Here is an 18,540-nt window from a genome sequence, read left to right as displayed (position 1 = left end):
TAGGGCACTTTGTTTGGGGGATTGGGAAAGTAGCTAAAAAAAAATTTATTTCCAATTTTTTTGCAATGGGTTTCTGTGGCTGGAGGAAGTGAAACCAGCTGATATTAAGTAAGAAATAAATTATATTTATTATATAAAACAATATAATAAATCTAAAAAAAACCTCATATAATTATTTAATACTTCTAAATATTTATATAATAATAATAATTAATAATAATTATTATTATTATTATTATTATTATTATTATTATTATTATTATTAGGGAATAGTCTTAGTTGTGGAATCTGCACCTAGCAGTTGGGTCCATTATTTCCATGAAGCACGCCACACACTAAGGACCAAGAACAGGGCGACAAAATAAAAGTCTTTTTTTTTTAAATAAATAAATAAATAATTGATCGTGTACCTGCATGTATCGTGTTTTAGATGCAGTTCTCACTTCTTTTCCTTCAAGAAGAATTAAAAATGAACCCTTCTATTTTCTGTATAAGCTTAAAAACATTTTAAGCTTTTATTTTGCATTGTTCATCATATCAAAATATGCCAAGTAGCATTAAAGCCTTAAAGAAATGCTATCCCTGATGTATTCAATTTTCTTATGTTTTTTGTTCTAAAGGTTGGATATTCAACCCCCGATTATAATGGTTATTTTCAATAAATACTTAAATAAATAAAACAGACTTTTATTTTGAAGGCAAATCACCGTTAGCCTGTGGTAGTAGTATTTTCTCTCGCTTCACACGCTACTCATTGCGCCTGTGTTATAAAATATCTACAACCTTCCAAATTTTACGCATTTTAACTTTGAACTTTCGGTGAGTAGGATTTTTTTTTTTTTTTTTTTTTAAACATCAAAGGATTTTTTTATTTTTTATTTTTTCCCCTTCTTGACCTGGTTGTGCTTTTTTTTTTTTTTTTGCGCGTGCAGTTTTTGGTCTCGAGGCCTGCAGGTTGCCTTTGTTTCTCTTTTAGGCGGCGTTTTTGGTCTTTTTAAAAAAAACTTAGTTTTTTAAAAAAGATCTTTTTTACCATTTTATTATTATTTGTGATTTACGGGAAACGTTTTAACGCCTTTTCACGAGCAGCATGTGAGATTTGTGTTAGATTTCGGGTGTCTTTTTGTGCCTTTCATGTGTGTTTTGATGACCTGCAGAGACAAAAACATTTTTTTTCCCCTCACAAATATTTTTGCAGGTTTTGTTTTTAAGGTCCTCAGTTTTACTTCCAGAGGATTAATCCATAAATATGCATTTTACCCCGTTTATACTACACTACTACTACTACTGCTGCTGCTACCACAGGGCTGTGTCCAAAATACCTCCCTGTTCCCTATATAGTGCATTACGTATATTTTTTATAATGTCTATATTTTACAATTGTCCCCTACTCATATATATATGTATGTCCTTTATACCTTTATATGTCCTTTACACCATTTCACAGTTCACGTGGATGTGTCCAGAATTGCCCTTCACTGCCTATGTAGTGCACTTTAAGTAGCCTTACACTTTATACTAGGGTTTCAAAAAATGTGTCCTAATCCTTAAATAATGCACTAGATGGTTTTTTTTTGGGGCGGGGGGAGTTTACTCCCGTGATAGTGCACCACATGGGCCAAAATGGAAATCTTCTCCATAAATAGTGCACTACACCATATATAGTGCAATAAGTGGATTGTACACCCTTTCTAGTGCACTATATGGATTGTACCCCCGTTATAGTGCACTACACCCTTTATATTGCACTATATATGGATTGTACACCTTTTATAGTGCACTACACCCTTTATATTGCACTATATATGGATTGTACCCCCGTTATAGTGCACTATATGGAGTGTACCCCCGTTATAGTGCACTACACCCTTTATATTGCACTATATATGGATTGTACCCCCGTTATAGTGCACTACACCCTTTATATTGCACTATATATGGATTGTACCCCCGTTATAGTGCACTATATATGGATTGTAACCCCGTTATAGTGCACTGCACCCTTTATAGTGCAGTATATATGGATTGTACCCCCGTTATAGTGTACTATATATGGATTGTACCCCCGTTATAGTGCACTACACCCTTTATAGTGCACTATATATGGATTGTACCCCCGTTATAGTGCACTACACCCTTTATATTGCACTATATATGGATTGTACCCCCGTTATAGTGCACTATATATGGATTGTAACCCCGTTATAGTGCACTACACCCTTTATATTGCGCTATATATGGATTGTACCCCCATTATAGTGCACTATATATGGATTGTACCCCCGTTATAGTGCACTGCACCCTTTATAGTGCAGTATATATGGATTGTACCCCCGTTATAGTGCACTACACCCTTTATAGTGCACTATATATGGATTGTACCCCCGTTATAGTGCACTACATATGGATTCTACACCCTTTATAGTGCACTATATATGGATTGTACCCCCATTATAGTGCACTACACCCTTTATAGTGCACTATATATGGATTGTACCCCCGTTATAGTGCACTATATATGGATTGTACCCCCATTATAGCACACTACACCCTTTATAGTGCACTATATATGGATTGTACCCCCGTTATAGTGCACTATATATGGATTGTACCCCCGTTATAGTGTACTATATATGGATTGTACCCCCGTTATAGTGCACTACACCCTTTATAATGCACTATATATGGATTGTACCCCCATTATAGCACACTACACCCTTTATAGTGCACTATATATGGATTGTACCCCCGTTATAGTGCACTATATATGGATTGTACCCCCGTTATAGTGTACTATATATGGATTGTACCCCTGTTATAATGCACTATATATGGATTGTACCCCCGTTATAGTGCACTACACCCTTTATAGTGCACTATATATGGATTGTACCCCTGTTATCGTGCACTACACCCTTTATATTGCACCATATATGGATTGTACACACTTTATAGTGCACTGTATTGATTATATACACCCTTTATATTGCACCATATATGGATTGTACACACTTTATAGTGCACTGTATTGATTATATACACCCTTTATAGTGCACTATATATGGATTTTACACCCTTTCTATTTCACTTTATGATTTGTACACCTTTTAAAGTGCACATTATAGCGATTGTACACTCTTTCTAGTGCATTATATATTGATTGTACACCCTTTCTAGTGCACTATGTCCTGTAAAGTGCACCATATATGGATTGTACACACTTTATAGTGCACTGTATGGATTGTACACCCTTTATAGTGCACTATATATGGATTTTACACCCTTTCTATTTCACTTTGATTTGTACACCTTTTAAAGTGCACTATATAGGGATTATACACCTTTTATTGTATACTATATATAGATTTTACACCCTTTCTAGTACAGTATATGATTTGTACACTCTTTATTGTGCACCATATATGGATTGTACACACTTTATAGTGTACTATATATTGATTGTACACCCTTTATAGTGCACTATACATGGATTGAACATGTTATAGTGCACTATATTTATTGTTCTCCCTTTATAGTGAATCCAAGGTCCCCTACTCCCTATCTAGTGCACTCTACCAGGCTAAATCTGCATCTTGTTTTGAAGTAAGATTTTTACACCACTTATGGTGCACTGCCTGGCCCCCTGCTCCCTATATAATGCACTATCTGGCCCCCTGCTCCCTATATAATGCACTTTGTTTGTAGATGTATTGAATATCTTCCTGATCCCTACACAGGGCACTAGGAGAAGCAGAAATAATAGAGTTTACACTTGTTCTAGTGGACTAAAATACATTTTAAAAAGCTGTGTACTCCTTAAATAGTGCACTATACAATAATAAAGCCCTTTATAGTGCACCACATGGCTAAAACTACAAGAAAGTGCTCTCACACAAGCTAATAATGTTAATAATAAGAGCTACTACGTGTTAAGCTAATTTGACAACGCTAGGTAGCAAGATGTAACGAACCGGAGAGCTAATTAGCCAATTAGCTAAAACGAATCAGTTTTTATTGGTTAGAAAACTGCTTCAGCTAATTCGCTGACCTGCTGTTAGCTACTGGTTCGCTAAGGTTAATTAATTGACTAGCGAGCTAGTTCACCGTGTCGTCTATTTAACTGACGGTTGAGGATTTCACTAGCGTGCTAGCTAACTTGAGTAGCCAATGCTAAATAGCGAGCTAATCGACGGCAAGTTTAAATGTGCTAGTTTTTGAGTGTAATGTTAGCATGCTGAGAGGGGGGAAAAAAGAGAAAGAAATAAAAAGAAATCAAACCAAATCAAAAAGGATAAGGATGAAGTGGATTTATTACAGCTGTTGTGTCGGTTTTGTTCTCGCTTTAAAACTTTGTGACTCGACAAAAATGCCTGGTTGCTGTTAGCTTAGCTCACTAATTGAGCACCTGTGTTTAATCTATTAGCTAGCTAATTGCCTGTGTGTGGTTAATTAACTGCCTAGCTTTTTCACCTCAGTGTAAATCTTGTGGGACGTGACAGCAGACGAGTGGCCATCACACACACACACCATGGAGTGAGTGAAAACTTTAAAAACAACAACAACAAATTTTGCTGTATAAAATACTGTTTTGTTTGATTTGTGTATTACTTTTCAGCACTGTCATGGTTTCCTCACAGGAAGCTTGCTTACTAATCATCTAGTTCTTGTGGCAACGACAACAACAAAATAATGATATAGGGAATAAAATACAGTTTGTTTTGGTGTTTGAGAAAAATAAACAACTCTGAGCTGGTTTACTCTTATTAACTTGTTCCTGTTGAGTAACAGCACCTTTTGTACCCCAGAAACTTGCTAATGCTAACGATTTTCAGTCATCAGAGACACTGTGGTGCATTTAACCTGCTTCTATTTCCTTTAAAAGTTATTCTTAAAATCAAATAAATTTCTCTTAGCGCTTGCTTAAACGTTCATTCCCTCACTAGACTAGTTTTTATTCCTTCCCCTGCCTTTAATAACTTCCGTCTTTCTGACACTGGAGACTCCTTCCATGTTGTTCTTAAACATCTAAGTAAGCTTAATCATATCCGCGCATTAAAATAAAAACTTCTCAGAATTGTGGTAGAAATAGAATGAGGAGAAATCTCCAGCTCTTTCCCAAAGGTCAGTCGAATGTTTAATATGATGATGTTTTAGTAATAAGAGGTTGTGTTTTTGTGCTGCTTTAGCCGCTCCCCGAACGCGATGGCCAGCAACGTGACCAATAAGACGGACCCACGTTCGCTGAACTCGCGCGTCTTCATCGGGAACCTCAACACCATGCTGGTGACCAAAGCCGACGTGGAGGCCATCTTCAGCAAGTACGGCATGATCGTGGGCTGCTCCGTCCACAAGGGTTACGCTTTCGTCCAGTACTCCAACGAGAGGAACGCTCGCGCCGCCGTGTCCGGAGAGGACGGGCGCATGATCGCTGGACAAGTCCTGGGTGAGGAAGTCCTCTATCTGCTGTAGCCTGGGACAAACCGTCTATCTACCTCAGTAGCTTGAGAATCAGTTTCTCAACAATGTTTTTGTTTGTTTTTTTTCCAAATAGTTTTGCTGACACTCTTCACCTCATCTTGTTCCTCTGATTTGTATTTAATCTCGAATGAATCTCCTCACTTTCAGACATCAACCTAGCAGGTGAGCCCAAACCTCACAGATCAAAAACCACCAAACGTCCAGCAGGAGACATGTACAGGTGCGTCGCTTCTTTCCTCAGCTCCGCTTCTTGGGTTGAAGCCATGTTTTGTTTTTCCCCAGTTTCTCATCTGTTTTTTTTTTCCCTTTTCTGTACCACAGCAGCTCCACTTTTGAGCTCGACTACGATTTCCAGAGGGATTACTATGACAGGTAGAGCGTTTACTTTCTTAATTTGACCTCAAAACTCTTCAGATGTCTTCTGTGGTGTTTCAGATGTTTTTGTTTTTAAAGCACATATTTGGCCTTTTTTAATACTTCTTGCTTCAGTAGTGTTTTTATTTAATTTATTTATTTATTAATTTGTTCGTTTTAACCTTTTTTTTTTTCCCCCAAATATATTCGTTGTTATACATTTCATACATATTTCCTTAGATCATTTTTATATATATTTATCTTTTTTTTTTAAATTCGATTTTTAGTGTGTCCCAAAAATATTGAGCTGTTGCACAATATTTTTACTAATTTTTCAGGATTTTTTTCCCCCCATATGTTTGCCCATCATGGGTATTTTTATTTTATTTATTTTAGAGAGAGGTGTACTGTCTGTACCACCAGGTTGGATGTGTAACGTTTTATTTTTTTTCCCCAGGATGTATGCATACCCATCCCGCGTTCCCCCGCCTCCTCCACCCCTCACTCGCGCCGTCGTTCCCTCCAAGCGAGCACGGGTCAGTCTGAGCGGAGGAGGAAGCCGACGCACCAAATCCAGCTTCTCGTCTTCGTCCAAAAGCAGCCAGCGCTCCTCATCGCGAGCCAGTCAGTAACCACACCTCGCTCTCCTCCTGAGCTTCACACCACCGTTGTGCCTGTAAACCATACCGATGCCTCATCTGTCATTCACATGTTCATTTATTTATTTATTTCCTGTAAAGCAGTTAAAGCGGACGATCTTCAGACTATAAAGCGGGAGCTGGCTCAGATCAAACACAAAGTGGATTATCTTCTGGAAAGTTTAGAGCGCATGGAGAAAGATCACAGCAAGAAATCAGGTAGCGGCGCCTCGTCTCTTTATCCCTCAACTGCTTCCGGTAGCCAGGATCATAGATCCCTTTTATACACCCACACCTCACAGCCTCTTTGTGGTGTGTGTGATGGACCCTGAATGTTCAGGACTCTTAAAGTTCTCCTACATGATATTGCTTTTAAATGAAATTAGAACAAAGAGGGAAATAGATCTGCTTGATCATGCGCTTCATCTTCGTCTTTAATTCTCTCTGTGCAGAAGGCAAGGTGGCGAAGGCGGAGGTGGGTGAAGTGTCTCAGCAGCACTTGAGCAGTAAGAAGGAGCGTGACCGAGAGGAGCAGGAGATCAACGACTCGGAGGAAGAGGGAGATCTGCTGGAGGAAGAGGAGGAGGTCAGGATTCTCTCAGTTCTAATAAAATACACCGAGTCAAGATTGAGTGTTTAGCGGTCACTCATGATTCTTTATTTTATACTTGAAACTAACGAGCGGTTTGATTCCCACGTTGCATCACAAGCTCGCAGTGCCGCAGTTCTCCCCCCTATGTTCAGAAATGGTTTTATTCCATTTTCCTAAGAATAACTGCATTAGAAATTAATACTAGCTTAAAATCAAGGAGCATTTTAAAAAGCATTATATCGCTAATAATCGTGAGTCGTAACTCGCCAGCTGACCAATCAGAACTCAACGGCGCTACCATATAAGGTGAAGTATGCTTTTCGAAATGTTTAACGTTGATGCATGCTTTCAGGCGAAGAGTATTGGCGGTGAGAACGAGGAAGAGGACGGAGAAGAGGAGGAGGAGGAAGAAGGAGAGCACGAGGAAGGCGAGGACGACGGTGACAGCATAAACGGAGACGACCCATAAGACTTGTTGTTTTGTTTGGTTTTTTTTAGTTTACTCGCTCGTTCTCGCACACAAACCACCTCAGCCTCCAGAGTGAAAGACGGTCTGGACTTCTTTAATAATAATAATAATAATAATAATAATAATAATAATAACAAAAAAGATAAAGAATGTTCGCGCACACACTTCTGTTCTTGTGAAGCAATTTTTAAAGTCTGTCTGAATAAACAATCAGTGCTTTTGTTACTGTGATGCTTTTAGAATTCAGACCTGTTTTAAATGTCTCTCTTCCATCTTATTTTTCTTTCCCATCAGTGTGTGTAACGTTTCTTTATTTCCCTCTCAGAAAAAAAAGATTATCAGCTCCATTAGTGTGTTTGTGTATTCAACTCTACATGTCCATTTTTTTTATATATATATATATCTCTCATTGCCCTTTTTTTTTTTTTAGTATCCATCCTGTTCAAGATAAATATCACTGTATGAATTTCAATAAAATGGTCAAAATATTGTCTTGTCTCTCCTGTGGATTGTTCCATGGGTTCTGGAAGGGTGGTGGTAAAGTCTAGAGAGAATTTTGACTCTTAACTTTAAGCTCAGTCAGGATTACGGTCTCTTCTTTATCTTGAAGCTTAAAGACGACGCAGCATCGCTATCTTCGGACGATGCGGCGTTCATCATCTGTGCAGCCTCGCGAAATGACCCGCGACGTGACCGAAGCAGAATTCTAGAGCCGTTGTGTTTTAATGTCGATTAAATTTGTGAGAAACAAATACCTCTAGTAATTCCAGTGAATATAATGGACTGATATTTGAATGCCTGAACATAAACACCTTCAAATTTTACCACATCATTTTCTTTAAATATAGAAATCAAACCAGATATAAGAATATATTTCCCTTAGTAGGCTGAATATTTATAGAAAAACTACAAGCCCCAGAGTGTCTGCTTTCATGGAATGCCATCAGGGGGCGGTATTTGGAGCGTCTAACCTCACAAAAAATACCCTGATGACTTCATTTCTGTCTCTGCTTTTTTTTTTTTTGCCACAAAAGTAGAAGGAAGGAAGGACGTGAGCTCCAGGCAGGCCAAGTTTACAGAGCTCCACCACCAATCCTCTGACACTCTCTCTCTCTCTCTCTCTCTCTCTCACACACGCACACACACGTTTCTGCTCGAGGTTCCTCGTGACCACTCCAGGTATGGTGTGATTTCTGCTCTTATCTTTTTTTTTTCACCCGGCAGGAAAGTTTTATGCTGCTGATGATAGCGATGCTGCAGAACCCGTCAGAACACACCCATGTGGAAGAAGGACGGAAGGAGAAGTTTTCCCTGAAAGAACCGACATGTTTTCGTGGTTTTTTAACTCTCTCTAAAGTTTTGTTTTGACACAACACTGAGTCTCACTCTTTTGAGTCTGAGTGTTGCGTAACAGTGTGTGTGTGTGTGTGTGTGTAGGTGACATGTGACTTGTTCCGTCTCGCCAACTCCTCATGGAAGAATTTTTTCCAGAAACAAGGAAATTCTTGTGCTCAGTGGTGGAGCTCAGTGCTTATCAGTCTTGCATAGCACTTTGCTCTGAACACTTAATTGTCTTTTCCTGCTCAAACATGTTCTTGTGTACTCAGGGAGGGCCTTTTTGTTTTTCTTAAAGCTCATTATGGCTCGAGTTAACCAGAGCTACAACAAAACTGTTTACAACTTAAAGTTCACACCTATAAAACATTTCAGAAACCATTTTCGGTGGTAGAAGTGAGCTTTGCCTTACTAACAGAAAGCGCCTGTAAATCAGCCGCCAAACATCGTAACTAAAACGATCCAACGTTCTCTACTCTGACAAGCTTTGATTCGGTTTTTTTTGCACTCGTTTTTATATAGCAACAGATCTTTCACCAGATCGGAATAAATAAACAGAACAAACAACTGTTGATATGGTGAAATTTTCTGTAATGTTTATTTAACCTGTCTCCAGTTTTTAGTGCTTTGTAACAGCTTTGTTTGGGGGTTTTGAATCAAACAGTGTTGAAAATATAGATGGAAAGTATATTGTTCAGTAAATAAAATAACAAACAACAACTATGATTTGTGTATTTAGTAATTCTTTGCTCAAACTGTTCGTCGTTACAGAGCAAAAGATGGAGATATCACCATCCAAGAGTTAAATAAAACATTTTTTTTGTTGAAAAAGGTGACAGTTTTAACAAAAACTTAACTAAATAAATTTATTTTTAACTTGAGGTGATGAACTAATTGTGAGAAAATGTGGCTGTTTGTTCGTTTGTTTAAAAGACCAGCCTTCTGTTTCATGACAGAACTAGCAGCTAATTACCTAGCTTAAATTTTTTAAAACAATTTTTACCTCAGGACCAGCTATTTATATATTACTTTGTGTGTGTGTCAATAATAAAAAAAAATCAGCTCATTTTAATTTCTCTAGCTCTCATTCCACAAGACAAAATAAAATAATTTGAAACTACAAGCTGATTAACACCCGCGCTAGTTAGCGCGCTAGCTCCAGCTAGCTACAAGCGGCTTGATGACTTCCCTGAGGTAACGAGGTCAGGAAGGACGGCGTTTTGCTAACCTCACTGACACAAGCTTATTTATCCTTATATTATTTATTATACTATAACTTATTCAGCTTAGTATTTTAATATGGAATATTTTCTGTTAGCTGTTTGCTAACTAGCTATTATTATTTCGCTAGCACGCGCCTGGGAGCAGGGTTTTTTTTGTGTGAAAGTGAGCTAGCTAGCGATAGACAAAAAAAGCTCTTTTGAGTGAAAATGATAATGGTTTAGCACGAACTTGTGGCAGAGGATGCAATACTGAGGGTTTCATTTTTAAAAGAAGAGGGAATTATGTTATGTGAAAGTGTGTTACTGCAGTGAGCAGAAGTTCTCAAGAAAAGGGATGTTGACTCGTACACATAGGTGTGTGTGTGCGCATGAGTGCGCGCTCGCGCGCAATAACAGCACTTCCGGCTAGTTTAGTTTTAATCAATCATTCTCTGAAGCCATTCTCTCATTTTATTTTATTTTATTTTATTTGTGTGTGTCAGGATGCCTCTCGGCGGTGGAAACAAGTGCGGCTGCTGTCAGAAGACCGTCTACTTCGCGGAGGAAGTTCAATGCGATGGGCGGAGTTTCCATAAATCATGCTTCCTCTGTAGTAAGTTCATTATTTATTTATTTACTTATGTTTTAAAAGTCGTGCTTGTGCATGTTCTTGTTGATTCATTTTCTCTAACAGCAGCTCTCACACTAGTGCATGTTCTTCTTCTTCTTGTTATTATAATGCGCTGGTTCTAATTCGTTACCGTTTCCAAAGTAACAGCTCCTTCACAGGGACCACGTGTTCAAACGCTACGTGCAAAACGTTAGAAATTTAGCTTCAGGCTAAATTAGCTTTTGTGTTATTAATTATGTTTCATCATCACTTCCATCATCCCCTCTAGTTGATGATTTATCCATGATTTATTTCTCACATGATATGAAGTTTGGACACAAACAGCAAGTTGTAACATTTCCTTTGCTTAAAACCACGCCTTCTTTTCACGAGGTCAGCATCGTGTTTCATTTCCCCTATCGAAGACACAACGGAAATGATTTCGATCTTTACCTTTAAAGTGCATAAATAGAACTAGAAACCTGCTCAGATGGATGGATGGTCTTTGTCGCCCCCTAGTGACCAGCTGGAGCTCGTTCTTAGTGACCTCAGGCGAAGTCTCGATCTTATCATACTCCACATTTCCTAAACAAACTTCTAAACAATCACCCCGTCTTCCCTAATCCACACAGGGACACACCCTTGTTTACTTCCACGACTCGCCGTGATGCAATGCTTCAGGGATGCGTGAGAAATTCCCTCGTTTTGTGAGCTTTTAAAGGTGTCTCGCGCACAACCGGCTCAGGATTTTCAGGATGAGTTCCGAATGCAGGACGTTTTTTTCTGCATTCCTTATATGGAACAAACTAGCATAGATGCTAGACGAGCAAAACCTACAACAGCGACAGATAAACATGGCTTAACGTAGATATGCTAACTAGCAAGACTACAACTAAAACTAAAACAAATAACTTCAGAAGCATTTCCAGACACTAACAAATGATGGACTAGCTAGCCTAAAGTACCTATGCTAACTGACTATGCATGACATATTAGAATAGCAGACCATTGTTATTACCTGGAGTACCACAAAAACATGAACATTTAACTGTTTAAATACCGTAACAGTTGCAGTAGCTAACGTGTGATGTAGACGTTAACAGATAAGTTAAATACAGGAAGCGCACTAACTCCGCCTTCTCTTGGTGTCAGTGGTGTGCCGGAAGAACCTTGACAGCACTACTCTGGCTACCCATGAAAACGAGGTCTACTGCAAGTCCTGCTACGGCAAGAAGTACGGCCCGAAAGGCTACGGCTATGGCGCAGGTGCCGGGATACTGAACATGGACAGAGGAGAGTCTCTGGGAATCAAGCCCACAGAGTGAGCTGTTTATTTAGCTAATATTTAGCAGAGCAGCATTAGCATTGTGTTAATCTATTTCTACTGGTTTAAATTTGTCTGTGTGTGTTCTTTCACAGTGAAAAGCCACAGCAGTCCACCAACACCCAGAACACCTCCAAGTTCGCCCAGAGGTTCGGAGGCTCTGACGTGTGCCCTCGCTGTGGCAAAGCTGTGTACGCAGCAGAGAAGACCATTGGAGCAGGAGCGGTGAGCGGCACATGAAGTTATTAGCGGTCTGTTGTCAACGTCATCTAGCTGTTTAGCTAGCATTATACGCAAAAAAGTGTATCAGGGGATTAAATGGGGGATTAATATTAGCTAGCATGTTATACTGAAAGGATTGCTGTTAAAGTAACTAAACATACCTAGCTACATGCTAATAAAGGTAACAGGACCAACAAGAAAAAAAATCCAGACCCAGTGTGCCTTGTGAAGGAGGTGTGGCCTCTGTATCTCAGTGTCAGTGAAGGAGGCGTGGCCTCTCTGCTTTTAGTGAAGATGTGGCCTCTGCTTGTCAGTCTCTGTAAAGGAGGTGTGGCCTCTGTGTGTGGCAGGCTCAGTAAAGGGGGCGTGGCCTATGTGTGTGTCAGTCTCAGTAAAGGAGGCGTGGTCTGTGTGTGTCAGTCTCAGTAAAGGAGGCGTAGCCTCTCTGTCAGTCTCTGTAAAGTAGGTGTGGCCTCTGTGTCATTCTCAGTGAAGAAGTCATGGCCTCTGTGTGTGTCAGGCTTGGTAAAGGAGGCGTGGCCTCTGTGTGTGTCAGTCTCAGTAAAGGAGGTGTAGCCTCTGTTTGTGTCATTCTCAGTAAAGAAGTCATGGCCCTGTGTGTGTCACTCTCAGTGAAGGAGGTGTGGCCTCTCTGTTTGTCAGTCTCTGTAAGGGAGGCGTGGCCTCTGTGTATTAGTCTCAGAAAAGGAAGTGTGGCCTCTGCTCGTCAGTCTCTGTGAAGGAGGCGTGGCCTCTCGGCTTGTCAGGCTCGGTAAAGGAGGCGTGGCCTCTATCTGTCACAAAGGGGGCGTGGCCTCTGTCAGTCTCATTAAAGGTAAAATCATTTCTGCATCTAATGACAGGAATAAGTAACTGTAAGAGAAACACCAAAACAAACGGAGATCTTACACATTTGTACAGATTTATTAAAATCAGCGAGTAGGCTCATTAGTGTTATTTACATGGTTAGTGCACATTTTTTTTATCTGCCCTCTTCTCCAGTCCTGGCATAAGAGCTGTTTCCGCTGTGCTAAATGTGGAAAGGGCCTCGAATCCACCACCATGACGGACAAAGATGGAGAGATCTATTGCAAAGGTTCGCCTATTTCAACTCACTCAAAAATAACAACATGTGTGTACAGCACTGTTGTTTTTTTTTATTGTACCCGGTAATCTTGGGAAAAAGGTGTATGTGCATTAACAGTGTGATTTTTATGTTCACACAGCTTGCTATGCTAAAAGCTTTGGTCCAAAAGGGTTCGGATACGGCCAGGGAGCTGGAGCTCTCGCTCACGCTCAGTAGATCGTCGTGATCAGAACCTTCACGCTTCATCCACCTGATTTCACTAAGCGGAAGCTTTCCACTGCATGTGCTAATATTTACACGAGCTTTGTTTACAGATTATAAATTGCTAGTATCCTCAGCGCTGGTGTTAAATATAGCTCGTAGGCTGCAGCACACATTAAGAATAGCTAGCTAGCTTCATAAGTCAGACGTTAAACTTCTCATAGCTGCAATAAACACATATAATACACAATCACACACATTTTTATATCCATAATGACTCATGAAAGTGTTTAATAGGATTCTGCATTTTTATACTCATTATTTTTTTCCAATAAACAAAATAAAGTCTTTTATTTCACTCACTCTGGGGGTGTGTAATTACTGACACCATTACACTGTCCATGACTTGACATGACCGTCTCCTGACCATCAAAGTCCTCTCTCACTTAATCATGTAAAAGGTGATGAAAACATATGTTGTAAAACGCATTAAATATAAAAATATATCAAAAATGAACTGATTAATTTAATGAAACTTTTGCGCCCAACGTAAACTGCATTCTGCTTCCCATTCTTCTATTTATTCTAACTACGATTACGCGTTACATGTGTCGCGGAATGATGACGCAATTTATTTTGAACGCTAGCCCGAGCGCCTTCATGCTGTTGTATTTGTTTCTGCCCCCAATCGTTTTCCGATAAGCCCCGCCTTCTGCGGGTGATACGGCTCTGTTGTGCGCACGACGATTGGATACAAGTTGTAAGCCTTCGCTAAACAAGCCAATCCGAGCGCAGGAGGCGGGACATGTCGGAATGCGGTGGGGAAAGCAATAACACCTTCTTGGATGCGCGCAGTGTTTATTCGGTTGCTAGCTAATCTTTGTTTGAAGCTAGTTCACCGGCGTTATTGGGGAGTCTATGAGCTAAGTGATGTGCATGTGCAATATGAAGAATGGAAGAAGACGATGTCACAATCAGAGAGCAGAATTTTCACAGCCAAGTCCGAGAGTACATTGTAAGTCAAATTAGCTAACTGTCACGCTAGCTAAAAGCGGCTAGCCTGTGCGTTTGCGTGACCGTTAGCTGACTAGCTTCGGGGTGATTAGCGTGCACGGGGTTTGTGTGCAATCTTGGCTAATTAGTTTGTGTGAAAATGTGGCTAATTAGTAAGCATTGTAAGTTAGCTGCGCTTCCGGTTAGCTAAGATAACGCTAATGTCAAATGATGCGGAGAGAGAAAGGTATAAACAAAAAGATTTTTGGATAGACAGAGGGACGGGCAGTGGAAGAATAGACATTAGGGATAGATGGAGTGGCTGATAGTAGAGTGATAGGCTGATGAACAGACTTATGACGGGCGGGTAGACTGATGCATAGAGGGATGTACAGAAATGCAGGCAGATGGATAGACAGTAGATAGATGGATAGAACGGCAGATAAAAAACTGATGGATGAAGAGAGAGAGAGAGAGAGAGAGAGAGAGAGAGAGAGAGGGGCAGATGGACAGACAGGTAGGTGAAGGGATTGGTAGGTGAATAGAGGGATGGGTGGATGGGTATCTTAAGAGATAGTGGAGAGGATAGACAGTTTGAGGGTTACATGCCTAGAGAGAGAGAGAGACTGATGGAGGAACACAGAGACAGACAGGTGGACAGATGTATAAAAAAGGATAAATGTACATTAGATGGATGGATGGACAGATACCTGGATAGATAGAGAGACAGGCAGATGGATGGACAGATAACTGGACAGGCAGACAGATGGATGGATGGATGGATGGACAGATACCTAGACAGACAAACAGACAGATGGATGGATGGACAGATACCTAGACAGACAAACAGACAGATGGATGGATGGACAGATACCTAGACAGACAAACAGACAGATGGATGGATGGACAGATACCTAGACAGACAGACAGATGGATGGATGGACATACACCTGAACAGACAGAGAGATGGATGTATGGACATATACCTGGACAGACAGACAGATGGATGTATGGACAGATACCCAGACAGACAGACAGACAGACAGACGGATGGATGTATGGACAGACAGACCGACAGACAGACAGATGGATGTATGGACATACACCTGAACAGACAGAGAGATGGATGTATGGACATATACCTGGACAGACAGACAGATGGATGTATGGACAGATACCCGGACAGACAGACAGATGGATGTATGGACAGACAGACCGACAGACAGACAGATGGATGTATGGACAGACAGATGGATGTATGGACAGACAGACCGACAGACAGACAGATGGATGTATGGACAGACAGATGGATGTATGGACAGATACCTGGACAGACAGACCGACAGACAGACAGATGGATGTATGGACAGACAGATGGATGTATGGACATATACCTAGACAGACGCATGTATGGACAGATACCCGGACAGACAGACAGATGGATGGACATATACCTGGACAGACAGACAGATGGATATATGGACATATACCTGGACAGACGGATGGATGTATGGACAGATACCCGGACAGACAGACAGACAGATGGATGTATGGACAGATACCTGGACAGACGGATGGATGGATGGATGGATGGACGGACAGATGGATGGATGGATGGATGGATGGACAGACAGACAGACAGACAGATGGATGGACAGACAGACAGATGGATGGATGTATGGACAGACAGATGGATGTATGGACAGATACCTGGACAGACAGACAGACAGACAGACGGATGGATGGATGGATGGATGGATGGACAGACAGACAGATGGATGGATGTATGGACAGACAGACAGATGGATGGATGTATGGACAGATAGATGGAAAGCTTCTGAATTTTCTTTAAACTTTCACTTTAATGTTTCTCCCAAGCTTTTGAACTTTCCTGTAAATGTCTCTGATCTCACATCCAAACGTCTGTCTGAAATTCCTCCCACTCTTTCACCTGCGCTTCCCTCCGGTCTTCCGTCTGAAATTTCCTTCCATACTTCCCACCAAACCTCATCAACTTCCTTTTCCTGATTTCATTCCCGAACTCCTTCCAGACCTCCAACTGTTCCTTCAAGCTTCCTTCCTTCTGTCCTCCAGGTGTCTAAGTCTCTGGTTTTCTGTCTAAACTAAACACTCTCTCTCTCTCTCTCTCTCTCTCTCTCTCTCTCTCTCTCTGCAGGTATGTTTCATGTTGTTTGCTGTGCTCTACATCGTATCGTACTGCATTATAACACGCTATAAGAGGAAGACTGGTAAGCACTTCTTATTATTTACTGATTTATTAACAGTGTGATTTTTTTCTAATGATTATTAAGGTTTTGAAGGTTTCAGATGAATTTATAATGTATATATATTTAGTATTCAATGTAATTCTTCTGTTCTGACAGATGATCATGAGGATGAAGATGCGGTGGTTAACAGAATCTCGTGCGTTACATCACAGTTTACATTCTCTTCATTAATATTATGAAGAATAATGAAGAATACTGAATAATGTTCTCTCTCTGTCTTTCTTCCTCTCCCTCTCTCTCTCTCTCTCTCTCTCTCAGTATGTACCTGTGTACGTTCACTCTGGCCGTATCCGGAGGTGCTGTCCTCCTCCTCCCTTTCTCCATCATCAGTAACGAGATCCTTCTGTCGTTCCCTAAGAACTACTACATCCAGTGGCTCAACGGCTCTCTCATCCACGGTCAGCGTCCTCGCTCAGTTACACTAAACACATCTCACTCCAACACGGGGAAGAATGTTGATACATTAATTTGTTATACATCAATAAATGATTAATTGCAGCTATTTTTAGACAGGTCACTGTATTTTTTTTTTTTTTTACTGCAGTGGCGCTTTAATAATTACAGTTGTATTTTTTATCTCTGACCACCAGAGGGCAGCAGAGTATCACTGAAGTGCTGAGGAAAGGGAAAATGATTTAAAAAAGCTTATATATCTGAATAAAGGAATTGTAAGAGGATGAGATGATGAAAATATTATTTAAAAATGTAGTAATGTTTATTAGAGCAGAAGATGTGTGTAGAGATGATGAAAAAGATGGAGGAGGTGTTTGATTTGATATTGTGTAATGTCTCCTCAGGTCTGTGGAACCTCGTGTCTCTCTTCTCGAACCTGTGTCTCTTTGTCCTCATGCCCTTCGCCTATTTCTTCCTGGAGTCTGAGGGATTCGCCGGCTCCAAAAAGGTACACAGCGACCCGCCCAGTCCCGCCCAGTCCCGCCCAAAAACCATAAAGCGGCTATATGCTTTATTACATTACTGAATCAGTAGAACCTCGCTGACTCCGCCCACTCTCATACTCACCAGGGTTTCAGGTTTATATTTAAAAAAGGGGGTGGAGCCAAGCAGTGCTGTTTCAACACACACAACTCTCTCTCTCACACACACAACTCTCTCACACACACACACACACAACTCTCTCTCTCACACACACAACTCTCTCTCTCACACACACAACTCTCTCTCACACACACACAACTCTCTCTCACACACACACACAACTCTCTCTCTCACACACACAACTCTCTCACACACACACACAACTCTCTCTCTCACACACACAACTCTCTCACACACACACACACACACACACAACTCTCTCACACACACACACACACACAACTCTCTCTCTCACACACACACACAACTCTCTCTCTCACACACACACAACTCTCTCTCACACACACACAACTCTCTCTCTCACACACACAACTCTCTCACACACACACGCACAACTCTCTCACACACACACGCACAACTCTCTCTCTCACACACACAACTCTCTCACACACACACACAACTCTCTCTCTCACACACACACACACACACAACTCTCTCACACACACAACTCTCTCACACACACACACAACTCTCTCACACACACAACTCTCTCTCTCACACACTCACACACACAACTCTCTCACACACACACACACAACTCTCTCTCTCACACACACACACACAACTCTCTCTCACACACACACGCACAACTCTCTCTCTCACACACACACACACAACTCTCTCTCACACA

The 18,540-nt window shown here is 40.7% G+C and overlaps 3 protein-coding genes across 7 annotated transcripts in view; all 3 read left to right on the top strand.

Annotated features, from left to right (window-relative positions):
• The first annotated feature begins 704 nt into the window (after positions 1 to 704).
• LOC131356413 (heterogeneous nuclear ribonucleoprotein C-like) lies at positions 705 to 8,022 on the top strand. Of its 5 annotated transcripts, none has more exons than XM_058395426.1 (9): positions 705 to 819; positions 4,476 to 4,533; positions 5,187 to 5,443; positions 5,626 to 5,698; positions 5,800 to 5,850; positions 6,290 to 6,456; positions 6,573 to 6,689; positions 6,923 to 7,056; positions 7,415 to 8,022. In XM_058395426.1, exons 2-9 carry the CDS (start codon positions 4,529 to 4,531, stop codon positions 7,529 to 7,531), a joined length of 921 nt encoding a protein of 306 aa, XP_058251409.1. In that variant the 5' UTR covers positions 705 to 819; positions 4,476 to 4,528; the 3' UTR covers positions 7,532 to 8,022. The 5 variants fall into 5 exon arrangements, with proteins under 5 accessions (XP_058251409.1, XP_058251413.1, XP_058251412.1 ...); XM_058395427.1 differs by lacking the exon at positions 705 to 819 and adding an exon at positions 907 to 3,603; XM_058395430.1 differs by lacking the exon at positions 705 to 819 and having other exon boundaries at positions 902 to 4,533; positions 5,803 to 5,850; positions 6,576 to 6,689.
• A 522-nt stretch (positions 8,023 to 8,544) lies between these two features.
• On the top strand, positions 8,545 to 13,874 carry LOC131355942 (cysteine and glycine-rich protein 2-like). The gene is made up of 6 exons (XM_058394563.1): positions 8,545 to 8,710; positions 10,572 to 10,681; positions 11,831 to 11,999; positions 12,098 to 12,227; positions 13,227 to 13,320; positions 13,451 to 13,874. The coding sequence occupies exons 2-6, from the start codon at positions 10,573 to 10,575 to the stop codon at positions 13,525 to 13,527; spliced, it is 579 nt and encodes a 192-aa protein (XP_058250546.1). The 5' UTR covers positions 8,545 to 8,710; position 10,572; the 3' UTR covers positions 13,528 to 13,874.
• Positions 13,875 to 14,312: 438 nt separating this feature from the next.
• Positions 14,313 to 18,540, top strand: part of lmbr1 (limb development membrane protein 1) — a 31,955-nt gene continuing 27,727 nt past the window's right edge. Inside the window, exons 1-5 of the mRNA XM_058394560.1 lie at positions 14,313 to 14,527; positions 16,682 to 16,754; positions 16,890 to 16,929; positions 17,052 to 17,191; positions 17,591 to 17,694. Of these exons, the coding sequence (XP_058250543.1) occupies positions 14,465 to 14,527; positions 16,682 to 16,754; positions 16,890 to 16,929; positions 17,052 to 17,191; positions 17,591 to 17,694 (420 nt within the window). The 5' untranslated portion in view covers positions 14,313 to 14,464. The remainder of the gene's footprint in view (positions 14,528 to 16,681; positions 16,755 to 16,889; positions 16,930 to 17,051; positions 17,192 to 17,590; positions 17,695 to 18,540) is intronic.

This window comes from Hemibagrus wyckioides, linkage group LG07 (assembly GCF_019097595.1).
Source record: "Hemibagrus wyckioides isolate EC202008001 linkage group LG07, SWU_Hwy_1.0, whole genome shotgun sequence".
NCBI lineage: Eukaryota > Metazoa > Chordata > Actinopteri > Siluriformes > Bagridae > Hemibagrus > Hemibagrus wyckioides.
Note: the sequence above shows the minus strand (reverse complement) of the source record. Positions and strands in the feature narration are given on the sequence as shown.

Bases quoted from the DNA above. Each gene is read 5' to 3' on its own strand.
- LOC131356413 (XM_058395426.1), top strand. The intron at 6,457-6,572 runs GTCAGTAACCAC...TTTCCTGTAAAG, and splicing joins GCGCTCCTCATCGCGAGCCA to CAGTTAAAGCGGACGATCTT. The intron at 7,057-7,414 runs GTCAGGATTCTC...GCATGCTTTCAG, and splicing joins TGCTGGAGGAAGAGGAGGAG to GCGAAGAGTATTGGCGGTGA.
- LOC131355942 (XM_058394563.1), top strand. From the start codon at position 10,573: ATGCCTCTCGGCGGTGGAAACAAGTGCGGCTGCTGTCAGAAGACCGTC. The intron at 12,000-12,097 runs GTGAGCTGTTTA...GTTCTTTCACAG, and splicing joins CTGGGAATCAAGCCCACAGA to TGAAAAGCCACAGCAGTCCA. The intron at 13,321-13,450 runs GTTCGCCTATTT...ATGTTCACACAG, and splicing joins TGGAGAGATCTATTGCAAAG to CTTGCTATGCTAAAAGCTTT.